This window comes from Eschscholzia californica, unplaced genomic scaffold, assembly GCF_041429995.1.
Source record: "Eschscholzia californica isolate CP2 unplaced genomic scaffold, dmEscCali1.0.p SCAF_2, whole genome shotgun sequence".
Taxonomy (NCBI): Eukaryota; Viridiplantae; Streptophyta; class Magnoliopsida; order Ranunculales; family Papaveraceae; genus Eschscholzia; species Eschscholzia californica.
The window spans coordinates 21,886,543-21,914,096 of record NW_028238309.1 but is presented as its reverse complement, the minus strand read 5'-3'; the positions used below and the strand labels follow the sequence as shown (position 1 = coordinate 21,914,096).

Genomic DNA, 27,554 nt, shown 5'->3' with positions numbered 1-27,554 from the left:
AACTTAAGCAGTTATCGAACTTATTATATCTTAATAATATTTGTAACAACTAACGTACTTCGTAGTCAATTTTTCAAAAAAAGAAAAATCCAGTACAGATCAAGTATCCTTAGACTGCAGTAATATGTGGAAGGCCAAGAGAAGCCCAAGAAAGGGCACCTAGCATCCTATAGACGCACAACAACGTTTTCTTAATTAAAATAACGGATTCCAAGAAACGTTTTGTCGTCCAACAGCTCACGATTTGACTACGAGACGTGGCGACTTGTCAGATGTTTCAAATGATTCGTCATTAAAAGATAAACGGGCAGCTCTCTCGGGCAAACCAGTTTAGTCAATATCGTACAGTGTGTGTAGTAAAAAATAACAACTTCAATCTTATTTAGGCAATTTCCGCCACTCATTAATCCCCACTTGTTTCTATATCACATCCCTTGATTCTTAAATCACACCTATCTTAATTCCATCTGACGGTTCACCTGCCTTAAAGTAGACTAACCAAATAGAACCGGATACACAGAATCACTATGAAAACCGTAATTAAATCTCTAGACCAGATTAGATAAGGTTAGACTTTACCCTTTCCTTTCTTGTTAATGGTTCACTCTCTCTCTCTCTCTCTCTTAAACTTTCTCTCTCTAGACTCTAGAGGAGCTAATACTATTTTTCAGCAGATTACAATCATCAATGGCGGAAATATTAAAACTATTTTCACTCAATCATCCAATCGAATAAAACCCATTTCGCGGTTTTTTTAATCTAATTGTGGGGTTCAATTTTTTTTCTTGAAATTTAAAGATGCCAATTGCTTTGGATCAAAGTAATAAAAGAATCGAAGGTGGTTCTTCAGAACTAATTCGTCCATTATCTTATAATTCCAATTTTGATTCTCTGGAAAATCAACGATTAGAGTCTAATAATAATCAGAGAATGGCAGGAGTTGAAGAAAGGAAAGATTTTGATTCTTGTAGTTCTTCATCAATAGGAAGGAATAGTGATTCATCAGGAAGATTATCAGATGGTGATGATGAGGATGAAGTTCAGAGTTCTTATAAAGGACCATTGGATACAATGGATGTTTTGGAGGATGTTTTGCCAATTAGGTCAGTTCATTCATCTTTTGTTTGATTTTTTAGGTTATATATTTGGACTGGTTAGTCAAATCCAAATTCTTCTTTTAGGTAATACATGAATCATCTACTTATTACTACTACTGATAAAGATTGTGATATAATTAGGGTTTTTGAGTTCTTGAGTTTGAGTATGTGAAGATTGATTAGGTATAATGAGTCATTGTTGTTGTTCTTTGAGAGAGAGAGAGAGAGAGAGAGAGAGAAGGGTATCTCCTATAAGCAATCAAGATTCAAGAACCACCTAATCAGTCTAATCTTTCCTTTTAGAGACCCCAATTATCTAAAACTGAAAATTGTTGATTTTATTAAATTCACACTCTTTGTTGTTTTAGTTTATTATCCTTTTGATTCCAGTGTTAATAATAAGAACATCATTGGGGGTTTAATGCAGGAGAGGAATTTCGAAGTTTTATAATGGAAAATCAAAGTCATACACTAGCCTAACAGATGCTTCAGTTTCTTCTTCCATTAAAGACCTTGCAAAACCAGACAACGCCTACACAAGGAAACGCAAGAACTTGCTCGCTTGTAATAACTTCGTCTGGGACAAGAATCCGAATAAAAATCCTGCTCCACCAACTAGTGATGCTAAATTTGGAATTGGAGGTGGAGGTGGAGGAATATCTTCGAAGAAGGCAACGAATTCCATTAGAAGAAGCACATTCCCAATCACAACAGAAACGAATAGTAGCTCAGAGAGCAATAATGGGAGTGAGAATTCAAATTGTTCATTGTCGCCACCACTTGGGCTTCGACCTCCTCTTCACCCACCATCAAAATCGTCAATGAACATAGAATCATCATCACCACCAACTCCACCACCTCGACGGAATACTTCCTCTTCTTTTACGGCATGGAGGTCATTCTCATTGACGGATTTACAGTGTGCTGCTGCTGCTGATGCTAAAAATGATAGTGAGAGGACAAGGCCTAATGCTAGTAGCTCTTCAAGGACCAACACTAACAGTAATAGATATGAACCAAGAGGATTATACTAACTGCTGCTCTTTTCTCTCTTGTTTTTGCTTTCTGCTACTATTACCTTAATGTTTTGGTGGTTTAGTTGGTTGTAAATGGGTTTCTTGATATTTAACGGACTTCCGAGTTTTGCTATATAGTTTCATCTTTTAATCAACAGATTTCTGTCACACCAACTCTATAAAATGTGATGGTATGATATCTTGTTTTAGCTTATATTAGATTGTTCTCAGTAAGAGAGAGAGAGAGAGATATAAATACAACATAGATCTTTGTTTCAAAGCTAAAGTAAACAACACTACTACAATTATTATGAAGATGGTCGGCTGAAATTTCAAAAACTGTCACCTGCTGCTTGGAGCAAGCTCTGAAAGAACCAGTTAAGGGAACGAATGAAAAAATGATAAATAATGGGCATACCCGAAAGTTAAGTGGAAATTGTACATGTTTACTGCAACTACTCGTAAAACTCTAGATGGTGACTGCGGTTCTTGGTTCATACATTCTGCATTCAACCATTCCGTCAGAAGCTCTTGAACAAAAACTTTAATTGCTTTTGAATCGAAGAAGGTTATCAGCTGTTATGAATCCCTCGGATTGAAATCAGCAAAGCTATCTACTCCTGATGGGGAAGTAGAAACTGAGCACAAGAATATTCATGAACAAACGGTGGAAATTCAACATCTTGTGGTTCTATCTCAGGAATAGCCTCCGATATGTCTTCAGTAGAGAACGGTATGCTGCAAGAATCAAAATAACAGTGCAAGAAGGCAACAAGATCACTAATGGGGGAAAAAATGTAGTGTTTGGAATGACTGACAACTGAAAATAGATACTTCTAGTCAAGCAGATCAAATAGCAGAATCAATGGTTCAACGTGATAGGTGTGTACAAGGTTTTCAGATTTTTTGTTTTTTTTTTTTCCCCGTTTCTTACACATCAAACATGGATACCGGTTAGAAGGACTCACCTTAGATCATCATCTAGTAAGAATGAATTAGAATTGAGATTCTGAGAAGCAGCCTTATTCAGCATCTCTCTCATTTGTTCAACTACCTGATATACATTTTTCAGAAAATTAGATAGAGAAAACACTAATAATTGGTCAAAGTGAAATCCAAATGCACCTGTAGCTTACCTCTGTTGACACGCTCTGTGTACTATACTTGTCATCGCAGTACATTGTACTTATTCGGTATATTTGTCTCACAGTCAATGCCTACACATAATGAAGAATCACGGCAATTGAGATTAAAATGTCTCGTCCATGACACATTATACAATTTCATAACAGGAAAAATCTGGGATCTTTATTAAGAATTCATACCGGACAAAGTTCTTGTGTGATCTGTTCTAGGGACTTCTTTCTCTTTTGATGCATCACCTGAATTACTCGATATTAGATGAAGATAAAAGAGAAGGGTCTAAGAGTTCGATAGACTGTAGTAACTCTAGTAGAAGTCTTTTACCAGAAACCCAACAGCCTGTCTGATATAATTTAACTCGTTCCAAGAGTTTCCTGCAAACTGCAGCTAGAGATAAATAAGATTCCTACACAAATGTATATTAAAAACTTAAAATAGTGCCGCTAATACTTTCGTAGAAATGGGAAAGAAAATGACATACCTCCTCGGTAACGTTAAGAATCCATCTCTCTAGTTCTGCTAGACCAGATTTTACGTATTCCCCGTTTGAAAATGTACAACATTCGCGCCGCAAAAGGAGACTGAGGGAGAGAAGAGAGATGCATAGAAAGGAATAAGCTTAAATACAGTCTGCAAGTCAATTATATATGAATTCAGGTCAAATAAGCAGGTGGCTATACGTTAATCACTCACCTGTTGAACAGTGATATATTGATGAAAGAGAAAACCTGGGTTATGAGCTTGCAGATGAAAAAGGACGGGACCTAAGAAACATTTAACCACAACTTTTGGGATAAGAAAACCGAGGAAAAAAAGAGAAATAATGGCCAGCAAATAAAAAAAGAAGATAATTTGGAATTTGCATATGTGCAAAAGTAAAACGACAATTGTGGGAGCCGCTTATTCAATCTCCAATTTAATATTGTAAGTAATGGGTATCTAATTTAATTTTTTCGTTTTTTTTTTATTTTCTCTAGAACGTTAGGAACATAATAAGATGGCACTCACATAATTTTCATGCAAGTGACTCATGAGAGAATCCAAGAATTTGATAATCCGGTCCCAGTGACTGCTTAAAGACTGTTGGGGAACAGCACCTCGAGACTTGGAGGGCTTGACGTTGCGACTGCTAACGTTTTTTGGGGCCTAGCAAGTAATATATCAACATTTCAAAATTAGATGCACATATTTATTTGAGAAACCATCACATGAAATTCATTTAGATAAAGACACAAGGACAAGGAAACAAGAGTACCTGAATACAGAGACTAAGTAGAGGGGCGATCTCCTTCTTCAGATTATCCCTTATTAAGCCAAAAATCTTCTCTACATAGGCAGTTAACTGCTGCTTAAATAGTATAGCTGGGTATGTTGCTTCTACATGTGATGTAATATCCTGGAATATAAAGCATTTCAAACAAAGATAACAAGAGCAGTATCTTGTCTATAGGTGAAGTGGAAAATATTGATAAATTGGCAGGGATGTCTTGTCTGAACCGGGGATATTACCTTCAATTGGGCCTTCCTTTGGGAGGTGCATATAAGTCTAAAACATTATGGGACGTGTTGCTGGAACGGGTGAATAGGAAACTATCAGCTTGTAGGCTAAATTACTTTAAAAAGGTGGAAATTGGTTCTGATTAACGCAACTTTGGCATCTATTCCTATATGTTTCCTGTCGTTATTTTCTATGCACAAGTCAGTGGTAGGATAATCAAAGCACGTATGACCGTTTTCCTTTGGCATGAGGAGAACGAAGAGCTAAAACATCACTAGGTGGTATGGAAGACAACCTGTAAACCTATGAAATACGGAGACTTGGATGTCACAGTGATGAATGTTGAAACCTGAGCCAATTCTGGTTCGACCCGACTCGTCACACTTAGAAACGGAGTACGCCATTGCGTTCTTCTCGTCGAGTTCTTCAACTTGGAGCCAAAAATCACTTGAATCCGATTCCGGAGGAATGAGAAATTCAAGTTTAAAGTTTGAACGAAGTTCGGTCAACCTAGGCACTGAACGGCAAAACGGAGAAGTCTGTTTGGGGGCCATTTGTGCGAAGCATGCACGTCCATATTTGGACGGCTCGCGTTTCAACCCACGGAAATAAGCAAAAATCTAATAGTCGCACGTTATAGGCTTCGGGATCTCGGTGGGATTCGTCCATGAGTGTTGGATTTGACAGGATCCAACGGTTGGCGACCCCCCCCCCCCCCCCCCCCCCCACGTCGGGCACGAGGTGGTATTTGCCCAAATCCGCATCTAGCGGTCAAAGATCTAATCTGCTGGGCGCCATACGATACAAATCCAATGTTTGCCGTTCAGCGGAGGTTACCAGATACTCTCCTCTACCCTACGTACCGCGTACCCGATTCACCGTACCCGAATTTTGTACCCTTTTTTGGTGGGTTCGCGATCCAGTACCCCACAATTAGTGTACCTGAATTTTTAGTCTTAATTAACCTAAAATCTTTGTAGAAAACTATAAATTCGACTAATTGGGTAGTTAAACCACAAAAACTTTTTTAATTGGCTTGTTAGTTGTAAGTTTGATGGAGAAATGATGTCTAAGAGTAGGTGTATCTATTATAAATGCATCATAGAGAGTATTTATTGTCTATGAAAAATAGTCCAAAACGTACTGAACTCGAAAATGGCGTACCGGAGAAGTATACCCCCTAGCGTACCCGATACTCACATGGTAGCGTTCCGCGTACCGGTACCCGTACCACGTACCGGAGCGATCCGCGTACCAGGTAACCTTCGTTCAACCCGAGTTTTTTAGAGAAATCTAACGCTCCAGATTACTGCCGACTCTAATATGGACAGTTATTTCAAGTTGAGTCCGTCAAAAGGGACATGTCCCTTGACCCCTAAAGGCACTTGTGCCTATTCGATTCCCATATAAACAACTTAAAATCATTCCATTCTTCATTCAATTCATTCTCTTCTTCTTTTCTGAAGCAGTATTCCAAGTGTGTCTGGAATATAAATTCTGATTTCAGAAATATTATAGTATATCTATATTCCCGAAGAAAGAAGTATCCGAATGAATTTCATCTACTCTCTTCTTCTTCTCTTCTAAAATCAGTATTCCAAGTGTGTCTGGAATATAATTCTGATTTCAGAAATATTCACAAGCAGTCAAGTGTCTAGAAGATCAAGTCGCATCAGTTAAGGAGCTCATATTACTTACAAAGGTTCGCTCGCTTTTAGAACATTGAAGTACCATCAAAACTATGAAAGGATAGTCGTCGTATCCCAAAGGCATACATCCTAACTGTTGGTACTATTGCAGGGGTGTAAAATGTTTTAAGGAAAGAGAATTTATTCTCGCCCCGACTACATAAATTCTTCTTCTTATCTTCCAATTATATTCTTTATTTTTGTCTATCTCCGTTAATCCGAAAGAAGGATTACTGATAAGTCAATATTCCCTTATTGCCTATCTCTCTATAACTTAGAGAAATGAAGTTTCTTACTTCAAACTAAGACTCTATCTCAATCAAGACAAGACAGAGAGAGATTGGAACATCGACTTCTAACCAGGGAACAACAATGAATGCAGCCCAGCGCACTAAGTGGCTTTGGAGATTTGCCGGTAAGGAGGCATTGAAATCGGAAAAGCCATTACAACTGTATGGATGTTCTGTATGGAAAGGAGTACATAATCATATGGGCAGATTTCGTTCAATAGTATCTTTTGTAGTAGGGACTGGAAGGAAAAGCAAATTGTTGTTAGATAAGTGGTGTTCGGAACGGCCTCACAAAGAGATGTTTCCAGCTTAATACTCAATGTCCAGAAAACATGGTGCTTCAACTTTCGAATGTTGTCACAATACAGGGAGGGCTTGATTTGGGAATTGGACTTCAGAAGGAATCAGAATGATGGGAAGTCGATGAAGTTTTGAGACTTCAGGAAAAAGTAAGAAGAGTATGTTACCCTTACCATTTGACTGGATAGGGAAGACATAACCTCCACTGAAGGTAGATTTTTTCAGTGGATGATGTCTCAACTCTCAAGATAACTTAAGAAAGAAGAGTGGGAATCGTTCCGAATAGGGGTGTCTTATGTATGGCAGAAGAGGAATCAACAAATCTCTTGTTTCTTCATTGCAAAATTGTGCACAGGGTTTAGGATATGTCTTTTGATGCAATGAATATTAGGAGGTGTTTCACAAAAGAAGTAAATGATTTCTTTCATGGGGTACGATTATGATTACTAACGTAAATAGAAAATTGTGGAACCTTATACCACATATTGTAGTTTGGAGCATTTGGAATATCATAAATGGAGCAACATTTAAACGGAAACATGTAGACTTTCATACGAAAAGGTGCTAAGGTTACTTTACTTTCGGGCAGAAAGGAAACATTGGACATCCTTGGCGTCTTATAGAGATTTCATGTTACATTGGGAGGCTATATTTGTAACAATGTAACTTATGTCTTTTGGGTGCTGGTTTTTCTTAAATCCACGTGATGTACATAACTACATAACCTTTTTATAATAATTGATTATTAATGTATAAATCTGTAAATTCTACTTGTTAAAAAAAAAACTAATCTGAGCAAGAACATCAAGTGGGGCCAAGACATATTGACATTCAGCTTGTAGTCGGAAACTTACAGGTATCCTCATAGCAGCTCCAGAGTGGCCAGCAGAACGGCGAAAAGGCATTTTCAGAAGGCCATTTGAGCGCAGACTTCTCTGCAGGAGGCACAACAGTGTTGAGGCATTGGATAACCAATACGGCAAGATATTGTTCACATTCCCCACCTGAAATATTTGTAGCAGCCTGATTTAGAAAGGTAGCCTGTTACAGTTACGCTAATTATTGAGAGTAAAGATCCTCTCCGAAAAAAATTGCTGCAGTAAAGAAAGAAAAAGATGGATCAAGTAATCAAGTACATTAGTTGTAGCTCGAAACTACAATGACAATTATTCAGAAGCCTTGCATATAAATAATCAAAATGTGATACCGTGTACCTATGTTGGAGGGTAGATAAATCTAGGCTATCCAAATATAAAAATCTCTAAATACACTTTCATATCAATTGTAATTTCCCTACTATGTATTATGGGTCGTTTTATAGTTGTAGATGTAGGTCACAATAATGGACTATAAAGTTCGTGAGAATCAGCTCAAAACGAACTGGCAGTGGCTGGAGTATATTTTTGGTCATGCAACTGCCCCGTGTCCATGTGGGGCTGTTCTCACACTACAACGCCCTGTAGTGCCCCTACCCAAATAGTGGGGTGTAAGTAGCAATAGCCCTGTAGGACCCCTCTTCTAAACCCTTTCCTTTTCTAAAACCTAGGCTCTTTTTCTCATTTCTATCTTTCTCTTCTTATTTTGGCTGCAGCAGTGAGATAGAAAGGGATAGAGATTTTGGTTTTTAGAGTGAGAAAGCTAGGAAGAACAAGAAGAGGAAGGAGGGATTGAAGTTGGTTTTCTTTCTCGTTGGTTTTTCGCGTGGGATTGCTTTGCTTCGGATTAAGGTAGGTTTCTATCTCCCTATGGCTTGAATAACCATTTTCATGGATAAATGTAGACAATTAGAGAATACAGTAAACCCTAGATTTAGTATTGTTCGAATATAACTTAGTATTCATGAAACAAGGTAGTAGATTTATCAATTCTATAAAACCAGAATTTTAGGTCACTTTGAATCCCTTTTACATGTTAGATTTTGAAGGGAATTTTCCTTAATGATATAGATAATAGACCATAGAATATTTGTTATCATTCTCATGCTACACTCATGTATGAGTATCTAATTTGATATGATGATACAAAAATTCAGCAAGTATTATAACGATACTTATGACTTAGAACCCCTTTACTTGACATGATATTAGTATATAATTCTTGTGATTAGGCGTCGTTTGCCAATAAACAAAATCCTTTATGAAAATATATGAGCATATGTTAAAACTCAACATGATATGAGAATTATAAGCTATGGTTATACATAGATCAATACTTGCAAAATGTTACCGATATGAAACTAGTAAGTCATAATAATAATGACGGATATGATTTTGAATTTTTGATTTATGTATGTTGTGTGAGATGATATTATGTGTGTGATGCTATTATGTGTGTGTGTGTGATAGAGTTGGTGGAGGGTTGTACGAGTTTTGTGGTTGGTTTGACCCTCTCTACCGAATGTTTGTTGCGATGACCGACGGGCTCGCGTGGTAAAGGCGTACGAAGGTACGACCGAGGTATTAAGCGTAAGGGGTCGGCGCTAACACAAGGGTAGCCTTATGAACCACACTCTCATACAACGAGGGTTATGGTGAGGGTTCAGATGAAGGATTTGATTTCCACGGTGGACACCAATTTATCATATCACTTTTGGTTGTTTGTTCTAAGTGTGATTTCCTTCATTAAAGTTCTCCCAACTGAAATACTTATGTGAACACCTATATATAAATATGTCCTATGGAGTTGTCTTCTTGTCCTGATAGTTCTTGAAGTTGTCTATTAAGGCTTTAGGGATTTGAAAATCTACTTGCTAGGTTCTAACTCAGCCTATTAGTTTTCAGGTCAAGGAGAATCGAGAAGTGTCATCTGCTTGAGTCGTGATTAGCCCTTGGAGGAGTTTTCCTAGCAGTTTTCTTTCTTTCTTAGATAGTTATTTCTTTTGTGTTTCGTTTACCCTACGTGTCGATGATGTAGAGACTTCGTTTTAGTTTTGAGAACTTAATAAAGTTTCTGTTAGTTGATTTATTGTTACTTAAGAGCTTGGTGTCGTTTATCTCTTTTGGTGAATACATCGATTTTGTTTACTGTTCTGGGAAGGAATGCTTTAAGTTTAGGTTTTCATGATGAGAGACAAATAACATCGAAACATTAAAGCTCATAAGCAACAATAAATCAACTAAAGAGACTGTGTTAAGTTCACAAAACTGGAATGAAGTCTCTAAACCAGCGACACGTGGGTCGGAAAATAAACAAATAAAAGAAATAAGTAGTTAGGAGATGCAGCTCCAAATAACTACCTAAAGAAAGAAATAAAACCGCTACGAAAACTCCTCCAAGGGCTAACTATGACTCAAGCAGGTGACACTTCCCGATTTCCTTGACCTAAAAAGTAATAGGCTGGGTCAGAACCCAGCAAGTAGATTTCCAATTCCCTAAAGCTTTAATTGAAAACTTCAAGAGCTATCAAGACAAAAAGACAACTCCATGGCACATAACTATGTATAGGTGTTCACATAAGTATTTCAGTTAGGAGAACTTTAATAAAGGAAATCACACTTAGAACAAACAACCAAAAGCGATATGATAAGTTGGTGTCCAACGGGGAAATCAGATATTTCATCTGAACCCTCCCCATAACCCTCGTTGTATGAGAGTGTGGTCCACAAGGCTATCCTTGTGTTATCGTCGACGTCATACGCTCCATATCTAGGTCGTACCTCCGTATGCCTTTACCATGCGAACCCGTCGGTCATCGTTACAAACATTCGGTAAAGAGGGTCGAACCAACCACAAAATTCCTACAATCCTCCACCAACTCCATCACATCACACATACATAATAACATAACACCACAACATTCATAAATCGCAATCATATTCGGCAATATATTATTACGACCTACTAGTTTGATGCTGATAATGTTTTGCAATTAGAAATCTATGTATAACAATAGCTTACAATTCTCATATCATGCTCAATTCTAACACATGCTCATGTATCTACTTAAAGGATATTGCCTATAAGTAAGAGACATCTAATTATAAGAGGTACACAAGTAAATCACGATAATGATAGGGTTTTTAGTCATATTTATCAATATAATACTTGCTGAATTTGTTTATCATCATGCTAAGTTAGATTCATATACATGAATATGACATGAAAATGACAATAGAAATTATATGGGTCACTACATACATCCTTAAGGCAAATTTCCTTCAAAATCTAACATGTAAATGGGATTCGAAGTGACCTAAAATTTTGGTCTTATAGAAGTAATAAATCCACTACCTCTAACTTGTATGTGTTTCATGAATCCCAAGTTATATTCAAATAACGCTAAATCTAGGGTTCACGGTATTCTATAATTGTCTATATTTATCTATGGAAATGGTTATTCGAGTCATAAGGAGATAGAAACCTACCTTAAATCCAAAGCAAAGCAACCCCACGCGAAGAACAATGAAGAAAAATCACCAAGTTTGGATCCCTCCTCCTTCTCTTTGCCTTAACTCTCTCTTTAGTACTCTCAAAATCTCCCTCTCTAGATCAGTTATGGCTGCTGCCTACACCAAAAAGAATGAAAGAGGCCATGGGGTTTAGTCTACTCTCGGTGATAGTAATGGCCATGAGGGTTGGGTTGCTAAAGGCACCCCAAACTATTACTCAAGGGCATTACACACACGACCCCGCACATGTGCCATACTTTGTCCCTAACATGTTATTTTTGGTAGGTTATGCGGAGCACATACGACCGTTGGGCTTTTTGGTGCCATATTAAGTTTGTCGGCATTCCAACCCAGAACCAATTGGCAATGAATGCAGTGGCCCTAGATATTATATTATTGGTTATGAGACTAATCCTTTGTCCATGAGACCATTGTTACCTAGAGGGCAGATCGCTTCAATTCGCGGTACAGGTACCTGTATGCAGTATGCTACCATGAGAGTAAGCAGTGAGCTTGGGGTATACCTCTTTGGTACACTATTTTAAGGTGCTGTATGTTTTAGACTATTTTTACTCAACAATTTTGCCTCTACTAAATTTCAAAAATAATAATAACTAGTTAACCAAATTATCTTGTCCTTAACAAATCAACTACTTTAGCTTATAAATTTTAACGAATTTACGTTAATTAAGGTTGGAGATTTCATTACACTCATTTTGGTGTATCGGACCGTGAACCCACCCACAAAGGGTACGGGGAAACGAATATACGGTACGCTGGGGGAGGTAGAATATCAGGTAACTCTGTGTGGGACTATTCTCACATCACATGGACCACATCAATTTCCATATTATGTCTTGTTGTCATTTTCTGAATAGGTTCACTGAGAGAGATATCTAATGCTTATTGTTCTCTTTTAATCCAACAATACAGACAAATTGGTCAAGATAAATATGTTGACAGTAGTTAGTACGAAAAGAAAGTAAGGAGGATCTTAGAGCATATATAGTGATAGAAAGAAATAGGAGTATAAGTAATTATTTCATCTCAACAACAAAAATTAGTAAGCTGCAAACACATTCTCAAAACTTTTACAGTACTAAGGTGGTGTATGTGTTTTTTGTCTAAATTAGCTGACTTGTTTTGTTCATGGGCGCAATAGTCATTTCAGGATATTTCAGATAGTGGACTCAAAATCAGCTCGAGTCATCCATTCAGACGAATCAGATAAAAAATAAACGGTTTGAAACCAACCCTAGTTAGACCATTCTGATGAGTCAGATCTGAATTAAGAAAAATAACAAATACCACTTAATTGATTTAATGAGTATAAGTTCCATCTGAATCCTCTCTATGTTCTCTAGGAAAAGTCAACTACTATTTTCCCTTTCAAATTGCATTGCAACCACCGTGAAAGGAAGTCCTTAAAAGGAGATAACTTCATGCAAGTTAGGATTTAATAAATTAACGTTGCAAATTAGATGCAAGATATTTAAGGCAACCGATTATCAACATTCCAAGGAAGAAGGAAAGTTGAGAAAGGATGAGAGAAAACACCTTAAGAGCAGCTTTAATTCCCTCAATTATGCGATCGAAAATCGCAGTCCTCTCTGACTCAAAGGCATGCCACTGGAGAAGGCATGTATATACGACACAAGCTGCCACTGGTTTACCATCACTAAAACCCAAATCTTCTCTAATACACCTTAAGAGAAATTCATGATTCTCCTGCACAACAACCACAGTCTTTAGATACAGGACTACCAAATATTTAGGCCTGGGAAGAGCGTAAGACATGTTAGACTGTAATAGATTCAGAGTAGCCAGAGTAAGAAGCAAGAATGTTAGTGACAATGATCCAACATTTGGAAACTGACTTATTCTCTATTATCATATAAGTTTACCTGATGTCTCTCAAACATCATCTTTGATCGAACTGATTCGGGTACTGTTCGTGCAAATGGTGACATAAGTTTTGTAGGGGAATTTGATTCCTATATTGAGAGATATAAGAACATAAGTAATTATTGAACTCCATAATTTAAAAATCAAAACAGAAGAAAATTTCTTACATATGCAGGCTTCCTGTCTGTGTCGGGAAGCAGAACACCCATCCCAGAGTACTTCTGAACCAGCAAAAGGAAAGTGATATTGATTCAAAATTAGATTGATTTGGCTATTATATAACGGAAGATGTCTTAAATACTGCTTTTGTTGCAGTCTTACCTCAGAAAATGACTTGGCAAATACGGGACGACCGATCCTAGGGGACGTGTTTAATGCTTTTTGTCGTAGAATGTGATTTTCCTCCTCTAAATTTGAAAGCTTCTTCTCCAAACTGGGTCCAGACAAACAAGATGCATAACAAATTAAGTATCAGGAGATCAGGGATAACAATCAAGAAACGCAGGAGATAATTCATCAAGAACCGTCAAAGTTCGGAATGACTTACTAATTAAAAAATAAACGCTAAGTTATCTTAGACCTTACACTAACAACAAATTCTGAATGGCAATATACATAAAAATTGGGAGAAAAGCTGGAGAATATCCTCTGTCTAAAGATTGAGACCGCACCTTTGAGAGTTCTGCTGGAGCTGTAAATACTTGTCCTCCACTTCCTGTAACTTCTCTAATGTATCACTACTATCTTTTTGAGCCTTGATAAGATCAAGTTTTACCATAGAGTTCTCCTTTGCCAAAGATTCTGATGAATTCTGCAAAGAGATCAAACAAGCAAGTTTCATAAGAAATTGTTGTCAGAATTAACAAAAGCACAATAAGGATTGGAAGAAAACAGTATAAAAATGTAAGGGATTATCTCACAAATGATTGCTTGCACAGAGTATACGGAATCAAATAGAAACCCATTACTTCTACGGTGTTCTGCTAATCCAGTCTTTGTTTAAGGGGAGAATAAGAGCAAGTGACTCAAGTTAGTTAAAATGTTAGACTTTCACTCGATTATAAGTTAACGTGATTTTAAGCTTCAATGTACTTCAATTCCTAAAGCAGATAACACGCTTTTCCCAGTTTCGAGCACTACGAACTTACGTTTTTCGAATGCAGAAATATCAAATTGTGACATCTGAAAGTAGAATCACAGTTTTTTTGCATTGAAATAAAGACAACCAGACGATGATGAAGAAAAAGAAAACCAAGAAAAACAAAACTGGAAGCAAACAATCACACGCACACAAGAGATTTACGTGGTCCAGTTGGTGAGACCTACTCCACAGCAAACAATGGCGCGGTGATTTTCACTATAAATGAAGAACAAGATAACAGAAATATCTCAAGGATTTTAGTATTTATAGCTCACTTAAACCATACCACTCAGCCGCCTCTACTTTTCTCCCTCAAAACCGAAAAATGTGATACACCCTTTACATCGATAACAACCCCTAATAAGATGATGGCAAACATATGTGAACTGGTCGGATCACAATTGCGGGTCACAAACTGGGTTATATATGGACCCATATTCAAGGCACTTTCAACAATGTACACGTAACAAACGACATGAACGAGCAAAACTCATGTGAAATAAGTTCCTCTGAAAATGTGGTAGTGTTACTAAAATTCAAGGAATAAAACTTTGTCGGAATCGAACAGTTAGCAAGTTCACTGCATAAGGAAGCGAGAAAATGCAATTCACACCTTCAAACATGAAATCTCCTTGCGCAACTCTTCCATTTCAATGAGTTTTCTCTCCAGAGCTGAATTCTCTTTCTTAGATGCTTCAAGCTGATCTAGAAGCAAGACATTCTTGCTGCACTCGCTTTCTGTAGCTGATTTAGCAGCATCCAGAGCCAAATTCAAGGAATCCAGAGATTTCTGAAGCTTTGAAACCTCTACTAACTTAGACTCCTCACTGTTTATCTGCATATAAAAATGATAATACGTAAAACTTGGATGATCAAATATGGTTTGAACCAGTAAATGTATCAATATAAAGAATGATTGTCGTTTCACAAATCTAAAGACAATTGAGTTTAACAAGTCCCGCGAACTTCTAACAATTATACAGTAATAAATCACTAGCTGAAGGTGGTTTTCTAACAAGCCCCAACAACTGAAGAACTTGGAAGTGTTTAAGCACCCAAGTCATTAACAAGGGAAGTGGGGAAAGCTGAACACCTTACCCTATCTTGGAATGCATTAAGTTCCTCCGTATGAACAACCTATATCTTATTATCTCCATAGAACATAATTTCTTACTGACTAGCGCAATCTTAACTCTTATACAGACAACCAAATAGAGAAAGTTATCTGCAAAGCGATGTGCAACAACTAAGATGCCAAAACAACTTCATATTCTGCTATATAAGTAACAAGTAGCAAAGAATCTTTTCCAATCAAATTCATACTCGTAGCCTTTTCTCTAGTTGCAGCCGCCATGTGAGATCTTCCATTTCTTTCTCGAGTTTATTCTTTGCTAAGCGCAATGCACCAGCTTCATTTGCTGCCTGACAATAGATACAAAATGGAGAATAAAAATTAGCTTCAGAAAGACAAATAGTTTTTCATCAAATAGACTGTAGTGTAAATAGGATTTCTGAGACCACAGAAGCACAAAAACCATGCAAGCTGAAATCCAGGTTTAAATCTGAGGACAGCCATTCGCATCTAATGCTCCATTACTGAACAAACCATCTAACTCTGTCTTCGGTTATTGTATTACTGAAGTCAACAATACAGCAGGGACATCCTTGTGTCGTGTTTCAACCCCTCTCCTCTCACTACTACTCTCTTTGGTTCTGATTTAGTATTCAATCTTCTATTCAACTTTAATAGATAAAGTTAACAGTTTCGGTCAAAGACAAAGAACATTTTGAAGCTATGGTGATAGGCATCATTTAAAGTTGTTTTTCGTTTCTCAGACCTGTACCTTGGAAGTCGAATAAAGTTCCCGAAAATTTAGAAGCTATTTTCACAGGAAAAATTATCTCCAAGATCTGCATTAGCCACCTAACATGTTTGCATAACTCTTACTATTATTTTCGTCTCAAACTATATTTCTTTTTGTAAAGTTAACGATTCAAATTGGAGTAAATCTTCATTACAAGAATTGGGTTTTGATTATTCAGGTAGATGGTTAAGATTTTTCAGAAAATGTGATATCTGTAAGCTTTACTAGTTCTTTTACAGATCAGTTTTTCAGGGTTGCCCATATTTGTACTCTCCCTCATAGAAAATGTGATATCTTAAGTACTAACAAATATTTGCTAAGGATATTGCACACAAATTCAAAGATGTCATATTGGGTGATCAAAATGCTTGAATAGTTTGAACTCGCAAAATTGATTAATGAAGAGGCTTTTGTGTTGAATAGACTGGAAAAACAAGAGAAAGGGCAGAGTTTTTACCTGCTTAAGCCTACGAAGTTCTCGTTTTGCCATTTTCTGTCTCCAACGACATTGTATGATTAACATAGAATTCTGATATCGTTGGAAAGCTGAGCGGGCCCTGAACATCCTCCATCGAGTCTATGTGATTACATCATCAATCAGAGAAACTTTTAAGACGAATAAGAAGTAATATAAGTCCAGAACAATTAAGAACACCTAACAGATTTAATTTCTAGGTCCTGAGAGCAACTGAGATTCAATGTTTAGACTCCAATCGTTTTTTTGTATAGAAGGGAACTGTTTTGCCTCTGGCGTAGTGTGATGGTAGACTAAAAAACTACTAATCTTATATGAGAAATTTTGTCACATTCTCCTAGGCTAATTTTTTTCATAAATTTGGGTCGAATACCCAATTTTGTGTTGGTCTGGGTAAAACTGACATGTCAATATCTTTTTATGCTTGGGCTCCCTATGCAAACCTGTCCAAACCCATAAAAAACATGTGCAAACTCGTGAAAAATATTTGTCCATGAAAAATAATTGTGCAAAACCGTGCATATCTTACATAAGGACATGAAGCCTACCGATCCTTTTTTAAAAAAGAAAAATATTTGGCGAGGGAGCTTTGGCTAATTCTCTGGATTTCTTTTTGTCAAAAGGATCCATCAGTTTTTTATTCTTCAGCTCCCTATGACCTGTCTAAGTTTCTCGTGGGTTGGCACATATGTAAGATTCGCACACAGGTTTGCATTGGTTTACACAGCCAATTTCCTCTAATTCTTTGGCATGCTGTACATTTGATCATATCTTGCAAATTTTTAAGAATAATAGTTATCCGAAGGCTATACTGAATGGAACTTCCTGACATACCCGTGCAACTTAAGATTTAAAATCAAATAAATCTCCATGAAACACAAATACCTGGATAAGCAAAGCAGCTCTGTATTCCTTTCTATGCACAAGATCTCGACGACAAGATATACCCCTGATGCTGGATTGTATAAGAAGAACAGCCCGATAAAGTTGCAAATATGAACAACGAGATACCCATCTGCGAGCATATTTTTGGATTGATAGAGCAGCAGCTGCTGCCTGTTTTGCCGCGAATAAGTTTCTAGAAATGCAGCCTGCAGTAAGATAATCTTCTTAATCCAGGGAGTGTGTTGCATATAAAGAGTTAGTCGAGGTACTTTCCTCAAGTATTGTAAGGCCCCAAGCCTTAGCAATTATCGATATTGTCCCCGCTTTAACCACCTCATGCAGGTACAAGGTTTTATTCTTGGCGAAGGCACCACGAGCCACCCAAAAGGCCTCGGTACTTACTAAACTTGAGCGTACACTTATAGCTCAGTCTCCGGACACTCTTGCGAGCGATGTGGGACTATAATAATCCCCCACCACCAGCGAAGAGCCGTTCTCGGCTCTGATACCACTTTTGATGCCCCAAGCCTTAGCAGTTGTCGATATTGTCCCCGCTTTACACACCTCACACAGGTACAAGGTTTTATTCTTGGCAAAGGCTCCACGAGCACCCAGAATGCCTCGACACTTACTAAGCTTGAGGGTACACCTATAGCCCAGGCTCTGGACACTCTCATGAGCGATGTGGGACTATTACAATCCCCCCACCCTCAGCAAAGAGTTGTCCTTGGCTCTGATACCACTTGTGACGCCCCAAGCCCTAGCAGTTATCAATATTGTCCCCGCTTTAGACACCTCACACAGGTACGGGGTTTTTGTTCTTGGCGAAGACTCCACGAGCCCACCAAAAGGCCTCGACACTTACTAGCGCTAGCGTACACATATAGCCCAGGTTCTGGACACTCTCGTGAGCGATGTGGGACTATTGCAATCCCCCACGGCGGACGAGTCGCGAGGGGTGCCCCGGATTGTTATTCCCACGGGACAATATTGATAACTGCAAAGGCTTGGGGTGTTACAAAGTATCGATATTGTAACCCTTCTATCTCAAAATGAACTATTCTTTCACATAGTAGCTCTTACGGAAAAATGTATATCGGCCAATACAGACTATGCCCTACAATATTAAACATTAAATCTGTACTAGATTAACAGTTTTATGACACTAGAAGTTAGTGATGCTGGGAGTCACGAACATAAGCAAGGAAGTAGGAGGATGGACAACATATAGGAAAACATAACCCTAGAAATTCACTCTGACTAAAATGCAGCTTCTGTCAAGGTATGTTACCACAACCTAAATTGGTCAATAGTAAATACCCACTCACAGAAAATGAGTCTTGAAAATTTAAAAAAGGAACCTCTGCAGTGTGCTTGCAAAACAACTGCAGCTGCCCGAATCGCAATAAAATCCTGGCGTGCAAGATGTGTCCGCAATCGACACTGAATAAGCTTTGATGCTGTATCCAAAACCTCAGTCCGCCGGGAATCTAAAACAGCAATCTGACCAGCTCTAAGAAAAACCTTGGTTTTGCCCAACTGCATAGACGAAAACAAGGTCCATGTTAACTAACTAGGAAAAACAACTATATCTTCTTGAAGGGATTTGCCGGAAGCCTACTTGGAAATTGTCAAGTTTTAGCTTTTGCAGAATTCTCTTTGCCAATTTCTTTTCATCATAACTGCAAGTACAAACAGACATTGTTATGACCCTTCATGATTACGAAGTGACCATGTAAAATATTTGTAAAAGGAGTGCATGCATTCAAGAAAAACCTAATGCTCAATAAGTACCGACAAACTTCATGCCAAATGAAGGTAAGCGTATAACATTACAAAAAGAAGTACTTGCTTTCCTATGTTCAACATAATTTATGTGTCTTAGGGTACTTGCTTTTTTGTTATGATGGCATTGTAGCTCTGTTGAGGACAAAAGTTCTCCAGAAGAATCTGTAGACGTTTCAATTGAAGACATCGTAATTGAGTGAGTAACTACAATATTGAAGGTTACGTTCTACTGTACAACTCCTGAGGGAACTATTGCACAAACAGACAAGGGATAATCCCATCTGAGGTGATCATACCATCGATCCAATAAACCACGGACCACCTAAAGAAAGTAGCTCAAAGGTTGCCAAGTTACCTTCCATCCATCATTTCTGGAGCTAAAATTCCAAAGCGATGCACAAATTCAGAATATGTCCTCCTCGTAGGATAACCTGCAAGACTTATCCGCACAGCCTCTAGAACACCCTGTAGGGAAAATCAAGTTAACTTCGCGGTAAAGCAAGATAGTTTTGAGAAAATGAACGAGGTAGAGGAAAATTTTGGAACATGTCACGAACTTTAAAATATGGAGTATAAAACTGATCGTACTGACCCCACATCGTAATTGTTGTAAGACGCTCTGATTCTCAAATTTGTGGGGTTGGCTCAAGGAGTTTGGTTTGACACAGCGAATGTAATGAGGTTCGGTGGACTTGAGAGATTCCATGAGTGCTTGAAGTTGTTGCTATCAAGTGTGAACAAGAAAAATATGAAGTGAAAAGAAAAACTGAAAAGGCTACAGCCATGAGACATCAACGTATTATTAGAAGTCGTCATTTACACTGTACTGATAGATAAAGCTAAAATGCACTGAACAGAATGCTGTTAAGTATAATCAAGGTGCAAATATGTTCTTAAAAATATCCGTAAACATACGTTAGTGTCATAGTACAAGTCTACAGCCATGAGATAATGTATTTGCTCTGCAACGCACCAGAAACAGATATCGGCCAGAAATACATGTTTCCTTTGAGTACATATACATGTGATGAATAATAAAGGACTTGTATTTGTGATGGATATATTGACATCTTCATTAGAAGACAAACACTAACTGCATTGAACTCCAAGAAAGATTGCAGTAATGTAAAGAACAACCATGTTACGAGTTAGGAAGCAACTACTCAAAATATAGAGGGAAGTATGAAGAGAAAATTAAGCATAGAACGTGCATAAAATTATTAAGTCAAAATAACAAAAACTCCTTAGACGAAATTTTCTGTCGTAAAAAAGGATCCATTTTTTTTTTTAAGCTCAACTCCATATGTAAGGGTTACGCAGGTTTGCACAGAATAATGTTTGCGCGTTTTGTGCAGTTTCCGGAGATCATGCAAGTTTTTATACGGAGCCAAAGGCTAAAAAATCTTTGACATGTTTCTTTAACTAAGACCAACAGGATACGTGGTCTTTGGTACAACTTTCGGAAATACTGGAAAAAAGAGTTTGTCAAAATTGCAAAAGCTAACTGCAACAGCCAACATGACAAAGGAGATAAAAAGATAAACACGTGTACCTTAAATCTGGACGCCACGGAAGAAAACTTGTAAGATGATCTCGAGGTCGTTTCTGGTTGTGATGGGAAAAGACTGGCGACCAGAGAGCATTTAGAAGTGGATAAGAGATTTCGATGTTCTACCACAACGTAGTCTCGGTTTTTATCCAAGAAAATATCAGTTTGATAAGTAACCTGCATTACATACAAACGAACGATTAAGAAGGAATTAGTTACCAGATGGAAGCAAGTTTATGATTGCATAACATTGAGATACACGACATGCCTTTCCAGCATAATGAGAAACTGTAAAATCTGTTTGCGAAAACTTTGTCTTTGCCAACCTAGGATGATCTCTTAAGCTCTGGAAAAGCTTAGTCGAGAAAGTTTCATGAGTTGATTTTGGGAACATGCTGCATAAACGACAAGTAGAATGAGGATATACTTCCTGTATATAGTTGTAGAACAAACAAATACCAAGTGTAGATCAAAACATATTCCAATACCAAGCTTCATCCAGGAGAGCAATTATTCCAATAGGTTTCTGCAATTTACATCCAACAGCACAAGTCAAGGGTGTACACGTATAACTCTAGGATGGAGATAAAAGCAGAAAGGAACACGTCATATACACCTAGAAAGAATGATCCTCAAGTGCTAAGAAATATACGAAAGGAGAACAAGTAAAAGAGGTGTCAACAGCCCTTGGTTGGAGTGGTAAGAGGTTTAGCCTTCCATTTTAGAGGTCAAGGGTTCGAGGCACGCTGACAATTCAAAAAAAAAGAGGAGAAGCTATTCCAAAGAGCAACTTATGGGGAGATCCGTTATAAAGTGTGTTATAGATGCAAAAGTTATATAACGGGTACTGGGGTACCAGGGTTTAACACACACAAAGTCTTGACACTGTATTCCAATAATCTAAGAGGTGTAAATCCATGCCCCTACAGTTATGATGTCATTACACTCGCCGGCCAACAAAACTACGACCATTCATTTCCAAAATAATTGCCGCTGACTCATAACGGATACGAAGAGTACTCTCACATAAAAGCATGCAATTGATATATGTTATGCAGGCTATGTTAGAAATGCAGAAAAGGAACAAATACCTTCTCAATCAAATCCAGGACATCTTGGTTGTCTATAAATTCAATGTAGCTCCAATTAATTTTTTCCTTGCTATACTCCTCCTGCTCCATCTTAAACACGTGCTGAAATGGATGGAGAAAAATAAAGTTTAGTAGTAGTTCAAATAAGTCCAACTGAACATGTTCACGTACCTCATTGAAATGTTGCTGAAGTTTCTCATTAGCAAAGTTAATGCAAAACTGCTCAAAACTGAAGAGAAAAATGGTCAGCAAGTACATAGGAATGAGAAATTAGGAGAAAAAGGTGATGTTGTATTACGTAATATACATAGTGAATCTTGTATCAGGAGATCTTAGCGCATAACCAAGAAACCGAAACAGAAACCGTTAAATCTCATAAAATCTTGGTTTCCAGAGGCGTAGCTATTGGTGGCCTAACCTGGGCCCTAACCCTGGTCTGCCCACCAATATCAATATTCCCTCCTCATTAATGTTCCTTTATCCCAAAACTTCTAACTCTTAAACGTGCGTCTGGTTAATCATATTTTTCTTGTGTTAGAAAGTAAAATTATTTTCATAGGCAATGCTTTTCCCACCCATGAATAGAAACCTAAATACAGTTTCACTGCCTAACATGAGATTTTTGAGATTTCAATACTTGTGTATTTTAATTTTTTTCGATTATATCAAAACTAAAATAATTTATTTAACATTCCTAATAACTAAGACTAACATATAATTCTACTAAGGAGAAAACATAAAATAAACTAGTTCAGTTTGAAACACTAAAGTGAATGTAACTCTAGTTATAAAGTGATTGCACAGCATAGACGAATTGAAGTTTTGTCATTTGTATCATTTTATCTCAAAAGCTAATTTCTAATATAAAAGATAATAATAATCTACAGTTATAAACATTTTGAGGTGTTAAATAATTTCATTCTTACATAAGGCTATTTAGTATGTGAATTTGAATAGAAACAATTAAAATTCCACTAGATTTATATAAAGATTAAAAAGGTTTTTTTGGACAATTGATATAAAAAACTATTATTTGTTGACTTCGATTTTTAGCGCGACCCTACATCAATTCCTGGCTCTGCCCCTTGTCTTGAATTCCTTTTCTATTCACTATATAAAGTTAGAGCAATGTTTGGGTGCCAAAAAGGAGAGCACAATGAGAACTAAGTTATCCACAAGCATAGTTCATCAAGAAACGATACGGGGAAGAAGAAGAAGAACCAAGTCTATCTTCCAACCCAGATAAGTAAGAACCTGTTTTTCTTGAAGCACTCAAACCCGTATATGTCCAGAACTCCAATCTGTATCCGGGACCCCTTGTCTTGCCCCAGGGACCTATTAATTTTTTCAACCAGCCTGAAACAAACATATTATCTTGCTTATTATTTGGAGCATGTGAAGACACAAATGAAGACGCTGTTGAAGATTAGTCATAATCAAACATACCAGTCAAATAGCTGAGAGTAGACGGTTTTTGCTAAAGCATCTCTACCACTTAAAGCAGCATAACAGTCAAGTGCTTTAACGATATTTCCTTCGCGAGTCTGAATAGTTCGTGTGCAAAGTGTTGTTCGCAAAAGCTTTGCGTCACACCTGAGCCAAATATTGAAGTTTATATAGACCTTATAGATAAGAAAAATATAACAGCCATTAGTTACGAAAGCAAAATAGCTAGACTGCAACCGTTCAATGACAAAAACAACCCTAAGTGGGTCATGTTCTCTTCTACGAGTATTTGTCAGTGGGTTGGTATCATATTCGGACGTTGCTGAATTTTCACGTTTGTTCTTCGGAGTCAACTCGAAGAGTGTCCTATCTAGGAAATGTGCTCAGGCAAAAAAAAGATTATGTGGGAGCTCACGTAAATATTGAAGCTGTTAAGCCTACCCACAATGATGTTGGTAGGTTGTAATAATATTTTTTATTTTTTGCTTTGGGACCAAAATAAGATTTTCCTTTTCTCAAAAATAAATTAAATTAAACATTCAAGTTACTTTGTAAGTCACTTACATAAACAAATCAGCAGCCATTTGGAGATGAAAGCAAGATTTCTGGTCCTTAATAGTGGAAGAATCATTCTCTTTTCCCGGAGAAAAATCAATATTCCCTAGATGTAAAATAGCTGCCAATATGCGAAAAATAGCTTCCTGAGAAAAAGGAAAAAAATATAAGATGATGGTACAAATGCTTCTCAAAAATTGACTGAATCCATATAAATTACAGCAAAATTAAGGAACTATAAAGAGAAGTTAGCACCTGATCATCAAGGCCTATACCAACTATATCCATTGCCCTCCGTGTCATCATATATTCCTTTGCATTGCTCACTCCATTTAATTCATAGACCTTACTCTGATTTAAGTAGTGGAAATTACTTGGATGGTCTAGCTTGTATCTCTCTGCAACCTTGAATGTGAAGACATCAGATCAGTCTATATGTAGGTGTACTGATAGCAATCAAATAACTTTTCTAATTAGGGGAATCATAGGTATCTCAACAGTAGCTGTATACAGAAGATGAAAAAGACATAGATGGATATTAACTACTAGCTAAGGAAAAAACTATGTATTCTCTATGATCAGTAAAATTGTGTATAGGCTAATCAAAGTACATTATATGACATCCCGTATTCTCGGTTTACTGCAGATTATTTGGTGAGGGATAAGTGCTGAGGTATAAAACCTCCAGCGCCATCACCACAATCTCTCTCCACACAGTATGTTCCAGGTAACTCCGTCACCTACCAAATACTAAAAGTTTCTTTTTTGCCCCAGTTTATTTCAAGATCATAATCGTCAAAAGGGTTATTCCATTTATATGGGGTCAGAGAAACAACCCAAGCCTTGCCAGTTCAAGGACTGAAGGCTGGCAGTGTGCGTCATGATAATAATGTGATGGGGTTGACGAGAATAAGGATATAATTTTACATGGACAATGCCGGCCAGGGGTGAATCCAAGAACTATTTTGAGTGTGGCCCTTCCTGGGCAGCTTTCCAAATGACAAAAGAATTTAATCACACCAAAAAAACGTGCCGTGACTTCCTAAGTTATGTTACACCTGATATAATTTAGCACATACCTTCCCAGATGCACATAATTGGTAGAAGCAGTGAAAATTCCTTTCAGGATCTGTAATCTGAACTACCCGAGACCGTTCCAAAAGGTAGCTTCTAATTGCAGCACCTGATATCCTTCCATTTCCATCGAATTGGATCTCAACAAATTTACCAAACCGACTGCATACAACAATGATACAACATGAGAACTATCCCAAAGAAAGAACTCGCTAGACTGTTTCCCCTGGACAGCTTAAATCTATGTAGGTCACATCACCATCAATATGTCTAGCTCTTATTCTCCTGTCAGATGCACCGTAGTAAATATTATTGTTCTTGTTGGCATTGCGAAGATTATTAGTCTAGAGTACCACTTCATGCTTTTCTTTTGCGAGTTTTAAGTATAGAAGCTGAATGGTTAAAACATTATATTTGTGTGGATTAGGAATAATGCAAACCATGAAACTGGGTTGTTATTCTTCAGAGAAGAACAGTACAGATTAAATTATCCATATAACCGAAACTTGGAGAAGAGAATCAGAGATAATAAAAGATTACCATAATTCAGGTATATAACTGCAAACCTACCTTGAGTTGTCATTTCTAACAGTCCTTGCATTGCCAAATGCCTCTAAGAGTGGGTTCGACTGGCATCCAACAAAATGCAGAAAAAGGAAACAAGTTAAATTATATGACAAGAAACTTAGGGGAATAGTTTGCAACCGAAAAAGTTGTGAAGACAAAAAACTGAATAAAATTCTGCAACAGACATAAATATAGCTAGTTTAAATCTAGTACTACTTCTTACTTCAAGAATTTGTTGCTCAACAGTACGATCATCACCTGCAGCTCGTCCACCGACATATGTAAGATACTGCATAAGCAGTTTTGTTGTCTCAGTTTTTCCTGCACCACTTTCTCCACTGACTAAAATACACTGGCTTCGACTTTCACCCATCATTGCTCTGAATTAGACAACAAATTATAAGCTGGTTTAAACACTCCGCAGAAACAAATATTATAATGTCATAAATCACTACTGAAACGTTTTCAGAATAACACACCTATAAGATGCATCTGCTATGGCAAAAACATGGGGACTTAGCTCTCCCAGCCGAGCTCCCTTATATTGCTCCATCATGTGAACATTATATAGATGAGGAAGCTTGGTAAATGGGTTTACAGCGACCAGGATACTTCCAGTGTACGTCTAAGGTATGCATCAAAAAAAAATGTAAGGTTGATTCATGATGTAAAAAGTAAAAAACAACAGCAACATGAACATGAACATGAACACTTCAGATACAAATTCATGCTCGCTTGATATACCCTGAAATTTCACAATTTTTTCCATATCAGTTCATATGGCGACACATAAGTATAACTAGGGCTATGAATGTCGGAATCCAACTCAACACAATTTGACAATGAGGGGAAATAGCCTAGATATTTTATTCTTGGTTAAAAGTACCCTTTATCCATGTGGGACTATTACACAATACACATTATATTTGTAGAACATTTATTAAGTAGAGATTTGATATTTACAAAGTTTCATCATACGAACTTATTAATAGATATAGTTAATTGTAAGTAGAATCAGACGTTAAGCCAGATTTTTAAGCAATTTAGCTGTTGTTTAGTTTTATGCTCTATCAATTGGAATGTTAACTTACTGATCAAGAAACTTAGATTAATCAGGTTTAATTCAACAATAATCGAAGTCTAATGTGGTAATCGCTTACATAAATATCATTGAGAGCATGTCTTCTTGCGAGATTATCAAGAACCTCTGGTTCATTTAAGTAGGTTAATTTGGTCAAGTCATCAACTCCGGCATGATCAGCATCTGAATCTCTAGGTAACAATTTCTCTTTAAGAACTGAAACCTAATCAAACACATTTAAAGAACAAATCGAGACAAGATCAGTAAACAGAATTAAAGAACTTGAAGATCCAAAACTGAAAGAAAGGAGGATCGAGAATTTCACTTTTTTTCCTGATTCGGTGATGACGTGAACTTGATTTCCGGCTAAATCAACGATTTCCGCTGCTTCCCAAGCTGAAAGTCTGTCTTCTATCCAGACTTTGAAGCCTTTGGTTGGATTCATCATTTGATTTTTCTTCCGGTGAAAGAAGAATGGGGATCAGAAATGAAACCCTATTTTCTTTTGATGAGGTGCATGATTTTCTAGAGAGAGAAAAAAATGATGAGATTTTCCCGGGCTGATAAACTTCCCGCGAAAACAGATACTGACCGTTATGCTGCGAACTCCTAGTATTGTCTTAATTTTCAAGGCTTCCACAATTTCTACCACGTGGGCATTGAATATGGACCCAGACAACCGCTTTGCCTTTTTTTTCCTTCATCAAATGTT

At 37.3% G+C, this 27,554-nt stretch overlaps 2 protein-coding genes across 4 annotated transcripts; one reads left to right on the top strand and one right to left on the bottom strand.

The window, feature by feature from the left end:
* The first annotated feature begins 469 nt into the window (after positions 1–469).
* On the top strand, positions 470–2,327 carry LOC147556899 (uncharacterized). 2 transcript variants are annotated; one of them, XR_015233648.1, is made up of 3 exons: positions 593–1,103; positions 1,525–2,181; positions 2,252–2,327. XR_015233648.1 is itself a non-coding variant. In XM_086657875.1 (2 exons), the coding sequence occupies exons 1-2, from the start codon at positions 799–801 to the stop codon at positions 2,129–2,131; spliced, it is 912 nt and encodes a 303-aa protein (XP_086514001.1). In that variant the 5' UTR covers positions 470–798; the 3' UTR covers positions 2,132–2,281. The 2 variants fall into 2 exon arrangements, 1 of the variants encoding a protein (XP_086514001.1); XM_086657875.1 differs by having other exon boundaries at positions 470–1,103; positions 1,525–2,281.
* On the bottom strand, positions 2,293–27,531 carry LOC147556898 (myosin-15-like). 2 transcript variants are annotated; one of them, XM_086657873.1, is made up of 38 exons: positions 27,168–27,531; positions 26,922–27,065; positions 26,241–26,386; positions 25,985–26,141; positions 25,765–25,823; positions 25,200–25,356; positions 24,376–24,525; positions 24,130–24,266; positions 23,566–23,712; positions 23,374–23,475; positions 22,291–22,348; positions 22,120–22,221; positions 21,517–21,554; positions 21,297–21,423; positions 21,032–21,205; positions 20,072–20,203; positions 19,835–19,944; positions 19,313–19,373; positions 19,053–19,230; positions 17,692–17,897; positions 16,789–16,908; positions 15,790–15,888; positions 15,080–15,301; positions 13,997–14,136; positions 13,647–13,758; positions 13,493–13,546; positions 13,325–13,414; positions 12,978–13,148; positions 7,887–8,036; positions 4,512–4,652; positions 4,265–4,402; positions 3,950–4,020; positions 3,738–3,837; positions 3,581–3,637; positions 3,439–3,495; positions 3,250–3,330; positions 3,082–3,167; positions 2,293–2,851 (listed from the first exon to the last, which is right to left on the bottom strand). In XM_086657873.1, the coding sequence occupies exons 1-38, from the start codon at positions 27,288–27,290 to the stop codon at positions 2,728–2,730; spliced, it is 4,521 nt and encodes a 1,506-aa protein (XP_086513999.1). In that variant the 5' UTR covers positions 27,291–27,531; the 3' UTR covers positions 2,293–2,727. The 2 variants fall into 2 exon arrangements, with proteins under 2 accessions (XP_086513999.1, XP_086514000.1); XM_086657874.1 differs by having other exon boundaries at positions 26,020–26,141; positions 27,168–27,424.
* Between the last annotated feature and the right edge of the window lie 23 nt (positions 27,532–27,554).

What these genes read in the sequence shown, in the direction of transcription:
- LOC147556898 (XM_086657873.1), bottom strand. Translation starts at nt 27,290, where the DNA reads ATGATGAATCCAACCAAAGGCTTCAAAGTCTGGATAGAAGACAGACTT. An exon ending in GAGTGCTTCAAGAAAAACAG is followed by an intron (nt 22,349 to 23,373) that starts GTTCTTACTTAT and finishes TTTTCTCTTCAG; the next exon opens with TTTTGAGCAGTTTTGCATTA. An exon ending in AGGAGATTTCATGTTTGAAG is followed by an intron (nt 14,137 to 15,079) that starts GTGTGAATTGCA and finishes ATCTCTTTGCAG; the next exon opens with AATTCATCAGAATCTTTGGC.
- LOC147556899 (XM_086657875.1), top strand. Translation starts at nt 799, where the DNA reads ATGCCAATTGCTTTGGATCAAAGTAATAAAAGAATCGAAGGTGGTTCT. An exon ending in GAGGATGTTTTGCCAATTAG is followed by an intron (nt 1,104 to 1,524) that starts GTCAGTTCATTC and finishes GGTTTAATGCAG; the next exon opens with GAGAGGAATTTCGAAGTTTT.